The 19742-nt window shown below is 33.0% G+C and overlaps 4 protein-coding genes and 1 non-coding gene across 6 annotated transcripts; 1 reads left to right on the top strand and 4 right to left on the bottom strand.

The window, feature by feature from the left end:
• Window positions 1–526: 526 nt before the first annotated feature.
• On the top strand, window positions 527–633 carry LOC117128625. Its single transcript, XR_004452019.1, has one exon. It is a non-coding gene; the product is annotated as a small nucleolar RNA R71 (small nucleolar RNA).
• A 2457-nt stretch (window positions 634–3090) lies between these two features.
• Window positions 3091–4654, bottom strand: LOC117127799 (glutamine synthetase cytosolic isozyme 1-3-like). The gene is made up of 7 exons (XM_033278471.1): window positions 4551–4654; window positions 4412–4467; window positions 4100–4218; window positions 3922–4016; window positions 3741–3864; window positions 3604–3657; window positions 3091–3516 (listed from the first exon to the last, which is right to left on the bottom strand). The coding sequence occupies exons 1-7, from the start codon at window positions 4652–4654 to the stop codon at window positions 3220–3222; spliced, it is 849 nt and encodes a 282-aa protein (XP_033134362.1). The 3' UTR covers window positions 3091–3219.
• Window positions 3576–6194, bottom strand: LOC103839110 (putative pentatricopeptide repeat-containing protein At1g28020). Of its 2 annotated transcripts, XM_033280665.1 has the most exons (4): window positions 4551–6194; window positions 4100–4467; window positions 3963–4016; window positions 3578–3883 (listed from the first exon to the last, which is right to left on the bottom strand). In XM_033280665.1, exon 1 carries the CDS (start codon window positions 6138–6140, stop codon window positions 5313–5315), a length of 828 nt encoding a protein of 275 aa, XP_033136556.1. In that variant the 5' UTR covers window positions 6141–6194; the 3' UTR covers window positions 3578–3883; window positions 3963–4016; window positions 4100–4467; window positions 4551–5312. The 2 variants fall into 2 exon arrangements, with proteins under 2 accessions (XP_033136555.1, XP_033136556.1); XM_033280664.1 differs by having other exon boundaries at window positions 3576–3883; window positions 4100–6194.
• A 213-nt stretch (window positions 6195–6407) lies between these two features.
• On the bottom strand, window positions 6408–8522 carry LOC103839103 (putative pentatricopeptide repeat-containing protein At1g28020). Its single transcript, XM_033280663.1, is given in 2 exon segments — window positions 6408–6948; window positions 6951–8522. Coding segments are annotated over 2 exon segments (927 nt in total). The 5' UTR covers window positions 7387–8522; the 3' UTR covers window positions 6408–6457.
• Window positions 8523–16160: 7638 nt separating this feature from the next.
• On the bottom strand, window positions 16161–19697 carry LOC103838998 (putative pentatricopeptide repeat-containing protein At1g28020). Its single transcript, XM_009115465.3, has 3 exons — window positions 19405–19697; window positions 18627–19331; window positions 16161–18356 (listed from the first exon to the last, which is right to left on the bottom strand). The coding sequence occupies exons 1-3, from the start codon at window positions 19639–19641 to the stop codon at window positions 17382–17384; spliced, it is 1917 nt and encodes a 638-aa protein (XP_009113713.1). The 5' UTR covers window positions 19642–19697; the 3' UTR covers window positions 16161–17381.
• Window positions 19698–19742: the final 45 nt, after the last annotated feature.

Here is a 19742-nt window from a genome sequence, read left to right as displayed (position 1 = left end):
CTCTTGAGGAGCAGAGGAACCAGACGAGGGGTTTTGCTGAGGCTGATAGCTGCCTTGCTGGTTGTTTCTTGGCGGATAGCCACTCTGCTGGTTGTTGGAATAGGACTTCTGTTGGTAGTTGTTGTACTGAAAGTTGGGTTCTTTCTTGTACCAGCTACCATTGTTGTTGATGAAACACAGCTCTTCCTGACCTTCCAAACCCTCAACTTCATGGACAATAGCTGGTGTCTCTTGGCTTGGGTTGCCGACAAAGTGCAGCTGCTCTTGGGTAGCTTTATCAGCAAGGAGGATGTCTATCTTATCCTGTAGAGCTTTCAACTCCTTCCTCGTTTGCTTATCCTCAGTTCTACTGCTTCTGTCGTGGTCTCCACTGTAGACTGCATCACTCTTTACCATGTTGTCAACCAGTTCTTCTGCATCCTCCTCAGTTCTCCCCAAGAAGAACCCATTGCTAGCTGTATCCAGTCTGGCTCTGTACTTAGGAAGAGCACCACGGTAGAATGTGCTCAGCAAGCTCTCCTTAGAAAAGCCATGGTGTGGGCATTGAGCTTGGTAGCCCTTGAATCTCTCCCAGGCTTCACTGAAGCCTTCCAAGTTCTTCTGTTGAAAGCTGGAAATCTCGTTTCTCAGCTTAGCAGTTCTTGAAGTAGAGAAGAACTTCTCCAAGAATGCTTTCTTGCAGTCATCCCAAGTAGTGATGGAGTCACTGGGTAGAGACTTCTCCCACTGACGTGCCTTATCCCCCAAAGAGAAAGGGAATAGCTTGAGCTTTAAGGCATCTTCGGACACACCATTGGTTTTTGACAACCCACAGTAGCTGTCGAACCTGTCCAAGTGATCAAATGGATCCTCTAGAGCCAAGCCATGATACTTGTTGTTCTCGATCACGTTGAGGAGTCCTGATTTGATCTCAAAGTTGTTGGCTGCCACAGCGGGTGCTCGGATTCCCAATCTATGACCATGAATGTTGGGGCGGTCGTAAGTGCCAATGGGTCGAGCTGCTCGCTGTTGGTTTTGAGGTATGTCTCCCATATCAGTACTCAATCTCTGCAAGTGAGCCTGTTGCTCTTCTTCTCTTCTATTTCTAGCACACTCTCTCTCTAAAGCTCTGATGTCTGCAGCTATTGGAACTAGGTTTGATGGACCCCTGCTCCTCAAGTTCATACACCTGTAGATTAAAGGGAGGTGAAGAAAGAGAATCAGTAACAAAAGAAAATAAAAATGACTTAGTCTCAAGCAAGTGACTAAATCTCAATGTTCAAATCTACTCAGAATTTGGCAACGGCGCCAATTTGATGTTAGGAGTTTTCAAGGCTCCTAAGACAAATGTTGTAGTATAAATGATTGTCGAACCAGTTCTGAGGGATATCAAAGCACTGAGAATGCAAGTACTCACTTAATCTAAGTGCAACCAATGATTTAGATGGGTTTTAAACTACTACTAAACTAGAAAGCAATAACAGAATGATACTTTCTTAACTATTGGAAAAGAGAACTCATGGGCATAGGGATTAGACTTTGGGTGATCAAGTATCGAACTAAGGATGGCAAATGATCAATCAAACTATCAACCTTAAGCCTAGACACAATTCTAAGCAAGCTCTATGTCTAGATGAATGCTCATTTGCTAACATATCTCAAACATCAAATGTCTTTGGTTGAATAATATGAAAGCAATCATTAATAACAAGTCTATTAGCTATCTTAGCATCTTTAACAACAAATGTCTTTGGCAAAGTATACTAAAAGCCTAGGAGAGTTGTCTCGGGCATTTCATCGAACACCTTTCGGGTGAGAAATGCCTAAGGATCAACTTTTGAGTGGCCAACTCAGAAGATGCATTATGATTACTCTACTAGCAAGGAAATATGAATGATCTACACTAAAACATCCTAGCTCTAACCTAATCACCCTTAATCTCCCTAACCCATGAATTCAAAAGATGATTACTCACTAATCTCCATGATTCCTCTTAAACCCATATTGGATTTCAGATTAACCATGTAGAGAAATAGATAAGAAATCAACAAGAACACAAGAACATAACAATCAAAATCCAAGAGATGAACTTCTCCAGAGAGTTTTTGTGTATTTCTCCATAGATCAAAAGATAAAAGATAATCTGCCACTGGTGGCTACAAAAGATGTTTAAAACATAGGTTTTTCCAAGTGCAAAACGTCCAAAATAAATTGCAAAAAGGTCCTTAAGAAATCATGATTTTCGGCAGCAAAATAACGCGGAGCGACTTGCAGGTGTCGCTCCGGGAAGTCGCTCCAGGGCCGATTTTTGGTGTGTCCGGGCGAGAGGTCGCGAGCGACTTTGGTGTGTCGCTCCAACGGGTCGCTCTGGATCGGGAGCGACCTTGGTAGGTCGCTCTGAGAGGTCGCTCCAGGCTTCGCTTCGTGTCGTCTCGCCATAGAGACGCGAGCGACCTCGGGGTGTCGCTTTGGGAGGTCGCTCCGAGAAGGGTGTGAGATGCGAGCGACCTCGGTGCGTCGCTCTGGGCAAGTCGCTCTAGCTTCCTACGGGATGAATATGGCGAGCGACTTCACGGGGTCGCTCTAGCTAGGTCGCTCTGAGAGGTGCTTTGGAGCGACCTCATGACGTCGCTGCGGAACCTCGCTCCCATGCTCTGCTCGTCCAATGATCACCTGTTTCACGTCCTTTAAGCTCCAAATGCATCCAAATGTCCCCAAGAACTCCATGTGGCACTCCAACACCTAATGAGGACAATGAATGCAAAATGCAACCTAGACATGGCTAAATCCTAATCTATATGATGAAAATGCTAATGGATGAATGGATAAAACAATGCAAATATGCAAGATATCAGTATACATTAGATTATGTTGCCAAAAAGCTCAATAGAACAACTGTTTTTAGAAATTATATTTATATATAGTAACAATAACTAAATATCTGTTTATAGGTTCTTTGATAATTCTCTGGTTATACACTATCAACCTCCCAATGTGCCGAGCCATACGTTGATACTAATATTATCATTTCAATTTTCAAACAACACTTATCTTTTTCACCATAAGAATCCTTTTATCTAATAATTCGAAACTAAAGAAAAAGACACCAAATGTCGTCATAAGAATTATTTAAACCTAAATAGACTGCAATCACAAGCACATAAGTTCACAAATTGAAAACCAGACCGGAGAAAACCAAAACATTAAAACGTGCATGACTGATTAACCGAGGATGGTGGTTCAGATCATGGACGTAACGACATAAGGATCCATGTTAGAAGCTGGCCTTCTGTCTTCGAAGTAACATTTGCCTTCCTTCTCAGTGTCTCGTCCCACTCTCACCGAAGCTCCACGGTTCGCCACTCCCCAAGAGAACGTGTTGATGTATGCGGTCTCGTGCTTCCCCGTGAGACGACGCTCGCTGCCTTCACCGTACGCAGCAATGTTCTCCTTGTGCTTCACCTGAAGCTTCTCTATCGCGTTCTTTATCACTGCTAATCCTCCGTTGTTCCTCATCGACTTCGTGCTGTAGTTGCACAATCACCCTGACAACCCATGCAAACAATGTTACAACTTATTTCACATGAAGAAAGTGTTGAGAGAGTGTGGTAAAGAGACACTAACCGGGACTGGTTTTGGGTCGAAGCTGAAATTTACACCAGAGATCTCAGTGATCCTCTGTCAACAGAAATAGATGTGGCCATTAGCAAAGTTTGAAGCTTTTTATTGGGAACTAAAAAGGTTAAAGTAGATTACTGTACCTCGTGGACACTCTCACCATACACTTCACCGTACGCAGCAATGTTCTCCTTGTGCTTCACCTGAAGCTTCTCTATCGCGTTCTTTATCACTGCTAATCCTCCGTTGTTCCTCATCGACTTCGTGCTGTAGTTGCACAATCACCCTGACAACCCATGCAAACAATGTTACAACTTATTTCACATGAAGAAAGTGTTGAGAGAGTGTGGTAAAGAGACACTAACCGGGACTGGTTTTGGGTCGAAGCTGAAATTTACACCAGAGATCTCAGTGATCCTCTGTCAACAGAAATAGATGTGGCCATTAGCAAAGTTTGAAGCTTTTTATTGGGAACTAAAAAGGTTAAAGTAGATTACTGTACCTCGAGAAGGTATCTAGCGACCCAGACTTGATCACCAGCACTAATACCCTCAACTGGACCGACTTGGAACTCCCACTGTCCAGGCATGACTTCTCCATTGACACCAGAGATGCCAATACCTGCGTAAAGACAGGCCTTCTAGTGTGCATCCATGATGTCACGACCAATTGCTTTGTCAGCTCCCACACCACAGTAGTATGGTCCCTGTGCCAAACACCTAAAACACTTTACATCAGATGATATGTAAGAAAATGTTGTAATAACATTAGGATGAGATGATAATTAGATTAAGCTGAGGGCCAGGGAAGCCACCAATAGGCCAGTTCACACCCTTTTGCATCAATGTGTATTCTTCCTCAATCCCATACCTATTGAATCACAAACAAAGAGTATAGGTATAAATGATTGATCTGAAGAGAGATTAATATACAACTGAGGAAGAAGATAGTACCAAGGCTCCTCAGAGGCAACTTTGGAGTTGCTGAAGATCTTAGCAACGTTGTGCTTCTTGTTGGTTGGAATTGGATTCCCAGCCGACGTGTAAGCATCACACATCACCTTCATATATCAACCAATCATTTTTTAAAATCTAATTTTGTTACAAACCAAATATTATTACACTAATCATATAAAACCAACCCACCAGAATGTTGTTGCCTGAGTTCATAATGAAGTATAAATCTATGATAAGAAACATGTAACATAAATCGATGAATTTCAAGATCATGTCTGAAATCTTATAAACTAATAAGATGAATAGATAAGAAAGACTCAGACACACACCTGGGGATACGTAATAGAAGAAAGCAGTGGGAGGGATGCGAATGGGCCGGACTCTTCAAACGAAAAGATCATTGACGATGAACTAAACGACAGAGAAAAATATTACTGGCAATATATGAGATTGTACATATTTAAAGAGGGTTTTGAGTAACGGTGATTCATAGGAGAGTTGAAACGATGACGACGAAGTGGAAGGGTCGGGGGGGGGGGGACGATCAATTGCTTTGGAGAAAATTAGGGTAACGCTAGACAGAGATATGGGCTTGATATTGATCATAGTTTTTTTTTTTTAAGAACACACGATGGCCCATGACCAAACTTAGTCGACTGAATCATATATGACATGGCGAAACAAAACCTTCTGATAGGCTGATTTTTTTAAGTGACGTGGACACTCTCACCATACACCTTATTCTCCTTTTAGTATAGATTATAGATTTATCAATTCACCAACTTTCAATTTGTTTGATTCTGCACAAAACCGAGAAATCAACAAACCAGGTATTCTCAAGTCCAGGTTCGGTCCAACCGGTTTCCACTCTCCATATACCTTTTCAGCTCCTTCTACATCGTCTAGCTTCAACAAAGAAGCAATAACAGTTTTATACCAATAATCCTCCAACTTCTCATTCGTCATGCACTCGTTCCCAAGACTTAACCAACCATCCTCCAACTTCTCCTTCTCCTTTTTCTTACACTCGTTCCAAAGACGGTACACTTCTTTTTTACTCCCTTCCAGGCCACCATACATCTCTATAGCTTGTTCTATTGATCCTGCTTTAGAGTAAGCCTTTGCCACTGCAGCCATGGTCTCTCTTTCTAGTTTGATCCCTTCTTCTCCACTCCACTTTTTCATAAACGTTTCCATAGCTTCTACGTTAGAATCAGCCGCATATATTCTCAAGACTTTGTTCACCATGAGACTATCGGGAGCCACGTTGTTCTCTTCCATCTCACGAAGAAACTCCTCAACCATATTTCTTTGACTGTGGAAAGAGAACATTGAGTTGAACGGTGAAGGTTTCATGAGGAGACCTAGCTCTCTCATCTTCTCAAACGTTGCCTTGGCCTTACCCAAATGTTTGTCAGATTTTGTGTAAGAGCTTAGGAGAGTTGCGTAGACAGTGTAATCCTTCATGTTCTCTGGGATGTTTTTAAAGAACTTCTCTGCTTCTTCCAGACCCAACACAACATCAACCATATGAAGCCGAACTGCATAATCCTCAGCATAAATATTACAAGCCCTTTTTTCATCCATCCACTCTGAAACCTAACATTTGAAAGATATATTAGAACATTAAATCTCTAGATGAGTCTTTCGCCAACAAAAAAATAATATAAAAAATGAAAAGAGAAAGTGTGAAAGTTTTTATATGAGATATTATGCTATTTAGAGTCTTTTGTCACATGTGTCTATGGTTAGTATTTTATTTGACTACTAAAAATTTATATGAAGATAAAATTTCTCAACCAATGATGATGCTCTCACAAGCCTATAGTCATTTTAACAAGTATTATGAAAGAAAGCACAAGTTCAAAAAAAAAGAGGTTACATGTAGAAGGGTGAATCTGTAATCAACAAACCTGAAGTGCTTTAGAAAACTGATTAGAATCATGAAGATTCTTGATGAGGCATTTGAGTTCAGACACTCTCATTCTACTCCCCCATTGGTCCAAAAGGGGGTTGATCGGTCTCTTCATTCTTATGTTCTTTATTAAACTTTTCATAAGTTTCTCAGCTTCATCAACCATTCCTCTCTCTCGATAACCAGAGGCCAACGCTGTTGGGATCCGGATATCAAACTCAAGAGGCAAATATTCCCACACTTTGTAAATCTCTTCCGCCTCAGTGATAGCGTCTAGCTTTAAGAGTGAACGAACCACAGTTAGATAGTCATTGTTATCACAGTACGGTTCTGTGTTCTCATTGCAAAGGTTCCATATACGTAGCACCTCTTCTTTCTTTTCAGCTTCACCATACAGCTTCGTGAGAAGCTCGTAAGCTTGTTTAAACGACTTGGGGTCAACCAGTAATTTCTCGGTTAAAGTGAGCAATTTTATCGCCTCTTCTTGTGAGCCTTTGCCATGTCAAGAGTAATGAGCCACTCAAGAGTGCGCCAGTTCCCACTATTTTCTTCCCACGCAGTTAAGGTCTTCTCCATCGGCGTCACGCCAGGCACAGCGGCGTATAGCTTTGACACGTGGTCCAGAGTGACGCTGTCGGGCGCCACGTTATTACCTTGCATCTCACGGAAAAGCTCATCGGCTTTATCTCGATTATTTAGAGCACCGTAAAGAGACATCATTGCATTGTAAGGAGAAGGACTCGTGAGAAGACCTAACTCCCTCATTTTCTTGAACGTGGCTTCGGCTTTACACAGAGTCTTGTCCGATCGTTTGTATAAGGTTAGCAGACTAGTGTAGAAAGAACCGTCTCTCGCGCTATGTGGTATACTTTCGAAGCACTTCTCTGCTTCTTCTAAGCCAACAACATTATCTAACATCCACTCTGATACCTAACGACATCATCACCATAATAAGACGTCATCAATGTTTCAACGTAAAGTTGAGCAGAGTATATATAAAGAATGGAACCTGGAGGGCTTGGTCGGATTCACGAAGCTTTTTGATGATGACTCTCACGTGAGAAGGGTCAATTTGATTACCCTGTTGCCGCCACTGTTGTAGCACCGGAATGATTTTTTGCATTCTGATCAAGAGCCTCTTTTAGACGATTCTGCAAAGTTTGATTCTTAATTTAAAGAAAGAATAGATAACATTATATTATTGAAATATGTGACAGCTTTATATTAAACTATGGTTTATATTAGGTGCTCTAGAATTCTTAGAAATATGATTTAGAAGATATTTAGAAGTACCACATAGAATGAGATTTCTTTTTAATTAATACAAAATTAAGGTTCTAATTATTTTTATTTTTATTTTTTTTTTGAAATGTTAAATTTATATATCAACAAAAGAAAAAATGTTTACAATACTGAAATTTTGGAAGAGCTATTGCAGTTCCATCATTTTAATTCTTTCCCAGCCATCTTTGCATAAGGAGGCTACTAAACTCAGGGTTCCTGCCGCGAAGGGAGGAGATTCTGTTCCGTATGGTTCTGTCTAGCAATCGCACAAGCTGAGCCGGGGAGTTCCAAGAGTTGTTATGTTTCCGACCATTGCGTTCTCTCCACAGTGAGTAGATTGATCCTTGAAAAGCCAGCCGAAGCAGGCAGGAATCAATCTTATTACGGCGAGGAGAAAGCAGGGTGTTGATGGTAATACTCCAGGGTTCTAATTATTTTTAAAGATACTCAATTAATATATAGGAGATACTCAAAAGGTCACCAAAGATAACACGATAAACAAAGCATATAATCCTCTTTTGGAAAATTTAGGGGATAATTGGTTGGACTGTAACTGTAAAAAATTTACTTTAGAATTTAGTCTGTTGAATTTTTTGATTTATCTTTAAGAAATGTGGTTTTAAAATTTTCTACAACTAAAAAGATGGGGCTTTAGAAAATAAAATTTTTACAACCATATTTTGTATGTTTTTGCTATAGATTTAGTTTTTTGGTTGTAGGTTTAAAAACTAAGATAAAGCATGATCTATACTATTATTTGCGAAGTAAGTTTTTGGAATCGAGCTCTCACGTTAAAAGTTAGAGTGATTAATATCATTTATACCCTTAATGAATAAAATGTATAACTAAATTAAAAAATAAAAACGAAATTTTAATTTATTTGATTAGATAATTGATTAAAATTAATAATAGTAAGAATTATCCAAAATCTGAAAATATAATTTTAAGAAGAGCTAATTTATGTATATATTGTATTGTTATCTGAAAAACTCTTTTAGTAAAAAGTTAAAAAACATGAATTATATAACTAAATATTAACCAGAAAATATTCTTAATTATATAATTAAAATAGAATATTGAAATTATCCAAAATCTAAAAATATAATTAAAAAAAGAAGATAATTTCTATATATATATATTGTATTGTTATCTGAAAAAGTATTTTTGTAATAAAAAGTTAAAAAACATAAATTAGTTTTTGGAATCGAGCTCTCACGTTAAAAGTTAGAGTGGTTAATATTGATTATACACTTAATGAGTAAAATGTATAACTAAATTAAAAAATAAAAACGAAATTTTAATTTATCTGATTAGATAATTGATTAAAAGAAATAATAGTAAGAATTATCCAAAATCTAAAAATATAATTTTTAAAAGAGACAATTTTTGTATATGTTGTATTGTTATCTGAAAAAGTTTTTTAGTAAAATGTTAAAAACATGAATTATGTAACTAAATATTAATCAAATAAAATTCTTAATTATAAAAATAGAATATTGAATTAACCAAAATATAAAAATATAATTTCTATATTTATATGTATTATTATCTGAATTAGTATTTTAGTAAAAAGTTAAAAACATAAATTATATAATTAAATATTGATCAAATAAAAATTTTACTAAAATCTCCATAATATTATTTGTGAAGTCAGTTTCTTATGTATCGCGCTCACGTTAACTCTAACGATGGTTGGTTACATTGATACCCTTAATGAATTAAAAATATTACATTTTTTAGATACTATTATTGAATTTTGTTATTTAGTTTCCTTTTAAAAAATTTCCAAATATCATATATAATAAAAAAAGGAAAGATTTAGAAATTTTAAAAAATAAATTTAAAAACGAAAATATATGTATCTATAATATGATTTTGTAAAAAAAAAGAAAAATTCACAAAATATAAATATTCCTTTAAAAATATTTTAAATAACATAAAATATACTTTTGAAGTAATAAAATATTTCCTTATATCTATATTCTCTTAGATGCAAATATATATTTGAATATAATGTGATTTCATAAAACAACATTCACATGCATGATCTTGATATTAGAAAAAGAAATATTGTTGCATTTAAAACAAATTTAAAAAAATACAAAATATATATTTCCAAGTTTTATATATCTATCTATTTCCTTAGATGATTACATAAAATAATTAAGGAACATAAACAGATATATGTTTAATTGACTAAAAATAGTTTATAATTAGTATTATTGAAATGTTTTAATTATTTTTCATATATTTAGTTGACTATAATATCTTTCAATTACAGCATAAAAAATCTATAATTATGTTTTACTTATATAGTATGATTTTTAAAATACAAGCACACAATTTTCTTAAACTGCTTATTTTTAAAAAATACTGCTTATTTTTAAAAAATATTAAAAAGACTTAACAATAAACATATTTGGATCAAATAATTATAAAATATTTTAAAATAACATAACACTATATACTTTAACAAGGTAGATATATTATATTTTATCATTATTAAAATTATTTGTTTTCATAATATTAAATTTGTTTTTAAATTTTATGTTTGTGGAACTTCATATGACTATAACTAAAATACCAAAGTACCCTTAATGAATTAAAAATAGGGGTTTTTGCCAAAACTAACCCACAACTTGATTTTAATTCCAAACCTATACCCAAACTTGGATCAAATGCAAAACTAACCTAAAAGTCTAGTGAAATTACAGCTCAGCCCCTTGTGACCAAACAAAAAAACAGAAGCCATTTTTACGAATATAGCCCCAGTAAATCGTCTGAGTCGTCTGAGATGTTGGAAGTCGTCTGGACGACTGAAGTGTAAGTCGTCTGGTACCAGTTTATTTTAAAAATAATTTATAAATCTTGTAAAAAAATATTTTGATGCGTAAAAAATAAAAATCAAGTAATTATAAACAGTTTTAACTGATATAAATTAAGATATGATAAAATTGATTTGTTTTGAAGATATATGAGTGGAAGTAGTGAATCATGAAATACTTTGGTTTAGGAGTTTGGCAAACATATGTTGTAGTATTGTATGTATTGTTAGGGTTAGATTTTGGAAAACTAAAATGTTTTTTTCAAAAATTAGTTTTCACCTATATGTGTTTATTTCTGTGTATAGTAAACACTTTTCAAGTTTGATTTGGTTTTATGAAGTGTTTAATTAGATAATTAAGTTTAGGGGTTATGTTTAGGGTGTGGACGACTTATATTTCAGTCGTCTGTTGAATAATTTACCCGGACGACGTATATTTCAGTCGTCCAGACGACTTACTTGTAAATCCTCTGGAAAGTCTTCTATTTTAGTTTCCCGCTAAAAATATTTAATTTCCCGCTAAAAATATTAAACTCTTCTGGACGACTTACATGTAAGTCGTCTGTTTTAATTTCTTCACCAGACGACTGAAATGTAAGTCGTCCAGGAAGTCGTCTGAGTCAAAAATATTTAATCTAATTGGATTTTTTGTCTCCCTATATAAAGAAAAATTTACACATTCTCTCTCCTCCTCTCAAATGGCTGCAACAAAAATGTAATGTTCATCATTCTAAAACTCTCCAACCTCTCTCTAATCTCTTTGACTTGAAAACACCAAACTTTATATGAATTTTTCAGTTTTGTCTCATGTATTTCTTACTAATCTATCTCTTTTGCAGGTTTTTAATCAAATGGTACTCATCTTCCACTAATTTAGAGGTAGATCTATTAATTTTAGATATGTATTTTTGTGTGTTCTATAAATGTAGATTTATCTAATCTTCCACTCATTTTCTCTATTTTTAAGTCATTTGAACGTTTTTGAATATGCAGGTTTTTCAGATCTGGATTTGATGTGCAGGTTTTTCAGATCTGGAAGACTTCTGGGACGACTTACCTGTTAGTCGTCTGGAAGTCGTCTGGAAGTCGTCTGGACTTCTTGGAAGTCTTCTGACAAAGTCGTCTGGACTTCCAGGAAGTCGTCTGGACTTCCAGGAAGTCGTCTGGACTTCCAGGAAGTCGTCTGGAATTCCCGAAAGTCGTCTGGACTTCCAGGAAGTCGTCTGGACTTCTAGGAAGTCGTCTGGATTTTTCTGAGCGTTTTGGTAAGTTCTTATGTCTGATTTTTCTTCATTTGGTAACTTCTTGTTGTATAAAGTTCTTACTTTTTTCCCAAACTAAAACTCTCCAAACCCACTCTAATCTCTTTGACTTGAAAACACCAAACTTTATATGAATTTTTCAATTTTGTCTCATGTCTTTGTTACTAATCTATTTTTTTTTGCAGGTTTTTAATTATTTGGTACTCATCTTCCACTAATTTAAAGGTAGATCTATTATTTTTAGATATGTATTTTTGTGTGTTCTGTAAAGGTAGATTTATCTAATCTTCCACTCATTTTTTCTGTTTTTAAGCCATTTGAACGTTTTTGAATATGCAGGTTTTTCAGATCTGGATTTAATATGCAGGTTTTTCAGATCTGGAAGACTTCTGGGACGACTTACTTGTTAGTCGTCTGGAAGTCATCTGGAAGTCGTCTGGACTTCCTAAAAGTCGTCTGGACTTCCTGTAAAGTCGTCTGGAAGTCGTCTGAACTTCCTAAAAGTCTTCTGGCAAAGTCGTCTGAACTTCCTGGAAGTCGTCTGGACTTCTTAGAAGTCGTCTGGACTTCTTAATAGTTGTCTGGTCTTGTCTACTCAAGTGGAATCCAAGCTTGTCTTTGTAGATGAATGATCTATAATAGTTTTGTTTGTGGTCTGTTTTATGAATTGCATGTATACTCTTTTAGTTGTGAATTTTTTGTAAAATCAGTAAAAATGTTTTCCAAGATGTATTAAATGTGCTAACAATGTGTTTACACATTTACAAATCAATGAAATAATAGACTTCAGTAGCCTTTTTCTTATCTTTGGATCTCTCATATGCAATAATAAACTCCAATGGCCTTTTTCTCATCTTAATAAACAAGAATGTTGGTAAGAGATGGAAACAAACAATAGTAACTAGTCAAAGCATATAATAAACTCCAATGGCCTTTTTCTCATCTCGTCTCAGGTTACAGATTTCAAAGTCAATTGCAAAAATAACCTCTGCGTTGACCAGACGACTTCCAGGTAAGTCGTCTTCAGCCAGACGACTTCCAGGTAAGTCGTCTACAGCCAGACGACTTCCCAAGTAAATCGTCTGACGAACAGATCTGGAAAAAAACTCGATGTCATACCTTAAATTGGTGAGATAAGTTCCTTAACATACATAAGGCTTCTCCAAGCACACATAATCACAAACGAAAGTCACCCACCCAGAATCGTTAGCTTCTATGACTCTATGAACCATAAAAATTTTAGAATCAAAATCTTGGGTTTTTTTAGCTCATTGTGGAGAGAAAGTGAGATATATGTTGTGTTTAGTTCACAAGAATGGAAAAAGAAGAAGGGTAAATCGATTTTGGGAGCATTAAGAGCTTCAAATTGGTTGTTCATGGTGGTTGTGGTATTGATATCAATGGCAATCTTGTAATTACTTGAAGATGATGAGGGTGAGAGAGTAAAAATGTCATTTTCGAAAAAAAAAAAAAAATTGATGGCATTTTCGTAAATTATATGAACTTGTGGGGTAAATAGGGCAAAACCAATTTTCAAAAAAAAAGGAGGTTAGTTTTGTGTTTGACTTTAAGTTGTAGGTCAATTTTGCAAAAATCCCTTAAAAATATTGCATTTTTTAATTTTATTATTGAATTTTGTTATTTAGTTTCTTTTTAAAAAATTTTCCAAATATCATATATAATAAAAAAGGAAAGATTTATAAATATTAAAAAATAAATTTAAAAACAAAAATATATGTATCTATAATATGATTTTATAAAAAAAAGGAAAATTCACAAAATAGAAATAATCCTTTAAAAAATATTTTTAAATAACATAAAATATACTTTTGAAGTAATAAAATATTTCCTTATATCTATATTTTCTTAGATGCAAATATATATTTGAATATAATGTGATTTCATAAAACAACATTCACATACATAATCTTGATATTAGAAAAAGAAATATTGTTGCATTTAAAACAAAATTTAAAAAAATACAAAATATATATTTTCAAGTAATCGAAATAACTTTTATATAACTATCTATTTCCTTAGATGATTACATAAAATAATTAAGGAACATAAACAGATATATGTTTAATTGACTAAAAATAGTTTATAATTAGTATTATTGAAATGTTTTATTTATTTTTCATATATTTAGTTGACTATAATATTTTTCAATTACAGCATAAAAAATCTATAAATTATGTTTTACTTATATAATATGATTTTTAAAATACAAGCACATAATTTTCTTAAACTGTTTATTTTTAAAAGATATTAAAAAGACTTAACAATAAACATCTTTTGATCAAATAATTATAAAATATTTTAAAATAACATAACACTATATACGTTAACAAGGTAGATATGTTATATTTTATAATTATTAAATTATTTGTTTTCATAATATTAAATTTTCTTTTAAATTTTATGTTTTTATGTTTGTGGAACTTAATATGACTATAACTAAAATACCAAAGCAAATCTGAATTCTCATTTTTAAGATTATTTAAAATAAATTTCAGTTTACCATTTAATAAATCTAAGGCATAAAATTATTTATAATTTATAAAATATTTTAATTATTGTAAATATTGATATGTGTTCATGATATTAATTATTTATAATTTATAAAAAATTAATTATTTTAGTTACTTATGTATGTAACTTTATATGGATCATATCGCTTTATTTTCTGATATTTGTTTTAAAAACACAACATATAATTTAATAAATATTATGAAACTACATGCACATTTAAATGATAAATAAAATTAATTTGATTTTATTTAATTATAATAAAAAATAATTATACTCCAGTTTGAATTTAAAAGAATATATGTAACTCAATACATTCACAGCATGAGTGACTCGGCTAATCCAACTTATATCTAAAATCATAGATTTAACTACAATAAGAATATTTATACTATTATTTACTATTATTTACGAAGTGATTTGGCTTATTTGTCACATTCTCCATGATTTTAGTTAATTTGCTTACTTGTCATATTTTCCATAATTTTAGGACAAATCATTAGTTTAATTAACATTATTATTAATTTTTTTATATTTTTGATATCTATATATTTATCATGATAAACATGAACCTATTTTACCGATATATATACTAATATTTTCTAAAAAATATTTTAATATATAATAAACATGATATTTACGACATTTAATTAATAAATAGATATTAATAATATATACCGATAATATCATCATTACATTTCTCTCATTTATAATTTTAATGACTAATATTATAGCCAATTTCTCTATTTTTTACTGAAAATGTTGATCAAATACAGATTATTATAAAATTTATATATAAGTATACTAATATATCTGAATTAATCAGTTTCTTTAGTTAATTTTCTTATTTTTCATCTTTTCCATAGTTATATGATAAATCATTATTTTAATTAATATTATTATTTGATTTATTTATTTTGATATCTATATAGTTATGATGATATTTAAAATAATTAATAAACATTAACATATTTTACCAATATATATATATATATAGGGGAAATTACATGTTTACCACTTTTATGGTACCACTTTTCATTTTTACCACCACTAATGATACATTTTCAAAAATACCTTTTTCATTAAGTAGCAAAAGACTCTTATGCTTTTGTTATTTATATATATAATAAATCATTATTTAAATAAAAAAATAATAAAATAATAAAAAATAATAAAAAAATAAAAAGTAAAAAAAAATTTCGAATTATACTTTTTCAAATTCTAACTTTTTTATAAATTTTTTTTTTGAAATTTTTTTTTTGATTTTTTTTTTTATTTTTATTTTCAAATTTCATTTTGAAAAACGAAAATTATGTTTGAAATTATTTTTTTAAATTTTTTAATTTTTTTTTAAGTATTTATTTATATATTTATTATAATCCTAAATTTCATATTCCATAAACCCTACTCCACCCCTCAACTCTAAACCCTAAGTCTAGATTAGTTAACCCTAAGGGTATAATTGTATTTTACCCTTCATTAAAAGTGAGGGTAAAAATGGTTAGTATAAACATGAAAAGTAGTACTATGAATGTGCTATTTGTGGCAATTTCCCATATATATACTAATATTATTTTTAAATATATTTTAATATATAATTATCATGATATTTAGGAATTAATAAATAGATATTAACAATATCTACCGATAATATCAGCATTACTTTTCTATCATTGTATAATTTTAATGACTAATATTATAGCCAATTTCTATGATTTTTACTGAAAATATTGATCAAATACAGATTATTATAAAATTTATATATAAGTATACTAATATATCTGAATTAATCGGTTTGATCCTTTAATATATTGAACCATATTCATATACTGATGCTTTCTAAACATAACATCCTCGGTACTTCCAAATCCAGACTATTTTTTCTGTTTCGGTTTGGTTCGGGTTTGAATGGTTTGGTTTTACTGAACACTCCTAAACTATTGTTATTTGTTAATGTTTTATATTTGTAATTTTTTTATAATCCTTTTAGTAGCACATGATTTCTTTTGAGTCCAAATAAAATATGTGTTAGTTTCACCTACAAAATTTCCTAATTTAGTTATTACTATAAAAATATTTTGATCCAAAGTCAACATCACATAAATAAAAATATGAAACAAAATAATACAATTTAATACATTGATTACCAATATGAATATTGAAATATTATAATTTATAATAATTTAAAATTTGTATATAATTCAATTATTATTATCTTATAAAAAATAAAATTAAAAATTGTTAGATGTACATATATATTTATCCGCACAAGGTGCGGGAAATCAACTAGTATAATTTTATAATAATAATTTATTTTATAAATGTAAATTATAGGATGCCTCAAAAAATATTAACAAATGAAAATAAAATATTAACCAACTCTTATATTTAGTTCTTTTGTAAAATTTATATATATGCATGAAACTGTAGAATATTGTCGTTATATTAATTTACTCAATTTCACTTTAATTTATTTTATATTTTATTCTAAACACAATTATCTTAAGTTTACATAATCTTCCTCGAATATATTTACATATCTAAGACAACAACGAATGTAAATACAAATAAGAAAATTAATCATAATTTTAATATATTTAAAATAAAAAATATTATAGTTGAATTCAGAGAAATAGATGCAATCTAATATACCCACATGATAACTAAATCGACTGTAAAAAACACAAATCCGATTAGATATAACATATCTAAAATCATATATCTAATTAATGTAATATAATATTACTAACAAAATTATGCATACAAATTATAAATTATATAAAAAATAAAAATAAATAACAATCAAATATTATAGTATATTTATTTTATAAATATTTATATGCGTGCATCAGCACGGGAAAATCACCTAGTTATGAATATAGTCTACAAAGAACTTTTCAAAAATTATTAAAATGTTTAAGCCTGCAGCGCGGACAAAACACCTAGTTGGTAGTATTTAAGGTTGTAGATAAAAATTAAAGTCCAACCAATCACCTCCTTAGTAACCCATGTACCTAAAAAAATAAAATCCACGGCCAGAATTTTGTTAGATATCGTCCGGCCACTACAAGAAAGAAGAACACACCGATAGCAACATATGTCACGACCCTGGCGATATAATCCCTCACCATCCTTGCATGCATCTCATTCCTCTTCCCTTTAATGGAATTTATCAATTCACCAACTTTCAATTCGTTTCCTTCTGCACAAAAGCGGGAAATCAACAAGCCAGGTATGCTCAAGTCCAGGTTCGGTCCAACCGGTTTCCACTCTCCATATACCTTTTCAGCTCCTTCTACATTGTCTAGCTTCAACAAAGAAGTAATAACAGTTTTATACATATCACCCTCCAACTTCTCATTTTTGTTAAAAAGACGGCACCACCAATCATCCTCCAACTCCTCATTCTTCTTAAACTCGTTCCAAAGACGGTACACTTCTCCTTCACTCCCTGCCACACCACCATACATCTCTATAGCTTTTCCCATCGATCCTGCTTTAGCGTAAGCCTTTGCCACTGCAGCCATGGTCTCTCTTTCTAGTTTGATCCCTTCTTCTCCACTCCACTTTTTCATGAACTTTTCCATAGCTTCTACGTTTGAGTCAGCCGCATATATTCTCAAGACTTTGTTCACTATGAGACTATCGGGAGACACGTTGTTCTCTTCCATCTCACGAAGAAACTCCCCAACCATATTTCTTTGACTGGGGAAAGAGAGCATCGAGTTGAACGGTGAAGGTTTCATGAGGAAACCTAGCTCTCTCATCTTCTCAAAAGTTACCTTGGCCTTACCCAAATGTTTGTCAGATTTTGCGTAAGAGCTTAGGAGAGTTGCGTAGACAGTGTAATCCTTCATGTTCTCAGGGATGTTTTTAAAGAACTTCTCTGCTTCTTCCAAACCCAACACAACTTCAACCATATGAAGCCGAGCTGCATAATCTTCAGCATAAATGTTACAAGCCCTTTTTTCATCCATCCACTCTGAAACCTAACATTTGAAAGGGATATTAGAACATTAAACCTCTCGATGAGACTTTCACCAATAAAAAATAATATAAAAATGAAAAGAAAAATAGTAAAGTTTTTTTTATATAAGAAAGTATTTATTTGATTATTAAAGATTTAGGCGAAAATAAAATTTCTCAAACAATGATGATGCGCCCACAAGCCTATAGTCATTTAACAAGTTGTATTATGAAAGAGAGAACAAGTTCAAAAAAAAGTCATGTGTAGAAGGGTGAATCTATAATCAACTGACCTGAAGTGCTTTGGAAAACTGATTAGAATCATGAAGATTCTTGATGAGGCATTTGAGTTCAGACACTCTCATTCTACCTCCCCATTCGTCCAAAAGCGGATTGATAGGTCTCTTCATTCTTATGTTCTTTATTAAAGTTTTCATAATAAGTTTCTCAGCTTCATCAACCATTCCTCTCTCTCGATAACCAGAGGCCAACATAGTTGGGATCCGGTAATCAAACTCAAGAGGCGAATATTCCCACACTTTGTAAAACTCTTCCGCCTCAGTGATAGCGTCTAGCTTTAAGAGTGTACGGATCACAGTTAGATAGTCATTGTTATCACAACTCTCTTCTGTGCTCTTATTGCAAAGGTTCCATATACGTAGCACCTCTTCTTTCTTTTCAGCATCACCATAGAGCTTCGTGAGAAGCTCGTAAGCTTGTTTAAACGTTTTGGGGTCAACTAGTTTCTCGGTTGACGTGAGCAATTTTATCGCCTTTTCTTGTGAACCGTCTTTGAGGCAAGCCTTTGCCATGTCAAGAGTAATGAGCCACTCAAGAGTGCTCCAGTTCCCACAGTTCTCTTCCCACGCAGTTAAGAGCTTCTCCATCGCCCTCACGTCGGACACAGACGCGTATAGCTTCGACACGTTGTCCACATTGACGCTGTCGGGAGCCACACCGTTACTTTCGACAACATTATCTAACATCCACTCTGACACCTAATGACATCACCATAACACATCATCAATGAATGTTCAACGAAATATTTAGAAGTAGGATTGAGAATGAAACCTGAAGGGCTTGGAGAGATTGGTCAGAATCACGAAGCTTTTTGATTATGACTCTCACGTGAGAAGGGTCGATCTGATTCCCCTGTTGCCGCCACTGCTGTAGCACCGGAATGATTTGTGCATTCTGATCAAGAGCCTCTGTTAAACGATGCTGCAAAGTTTGATTAGCCGACGACCACAGGGTTCTGAGGGTGCAACTCCTGTAAAGTTTTGCGTGTTGTACAAGAATTCTCATCATGGTTAAGCTGGAAGGCGAAATTACTTGGAGATTACCTGCTAGGGTTTATGTATGTTTATTTGTGCGGCCTCTTCTTTTTACAGGATAATAATTTTTTGTTT

This window comes from Brassica rapa, chromosome A09 (genome assembly GCF_000309985.2).
Source record: "Brassica rapa cultivar Chiifu-401-42 chromosome A09, CAAS_Brap_v3.01, whole genome shotgun sequence".
Lineage (NCBI taxonomy): Eukaryota > Viridiplantae > Streptophyta > Magnoliopsida > Brassicales > Brassicaceae > Brassica > Brassica rapa.
Note: the sequence above shows the minus strand (reverse complement) of the source record. Positions and strands in the feature narration are given on the sequence as shown.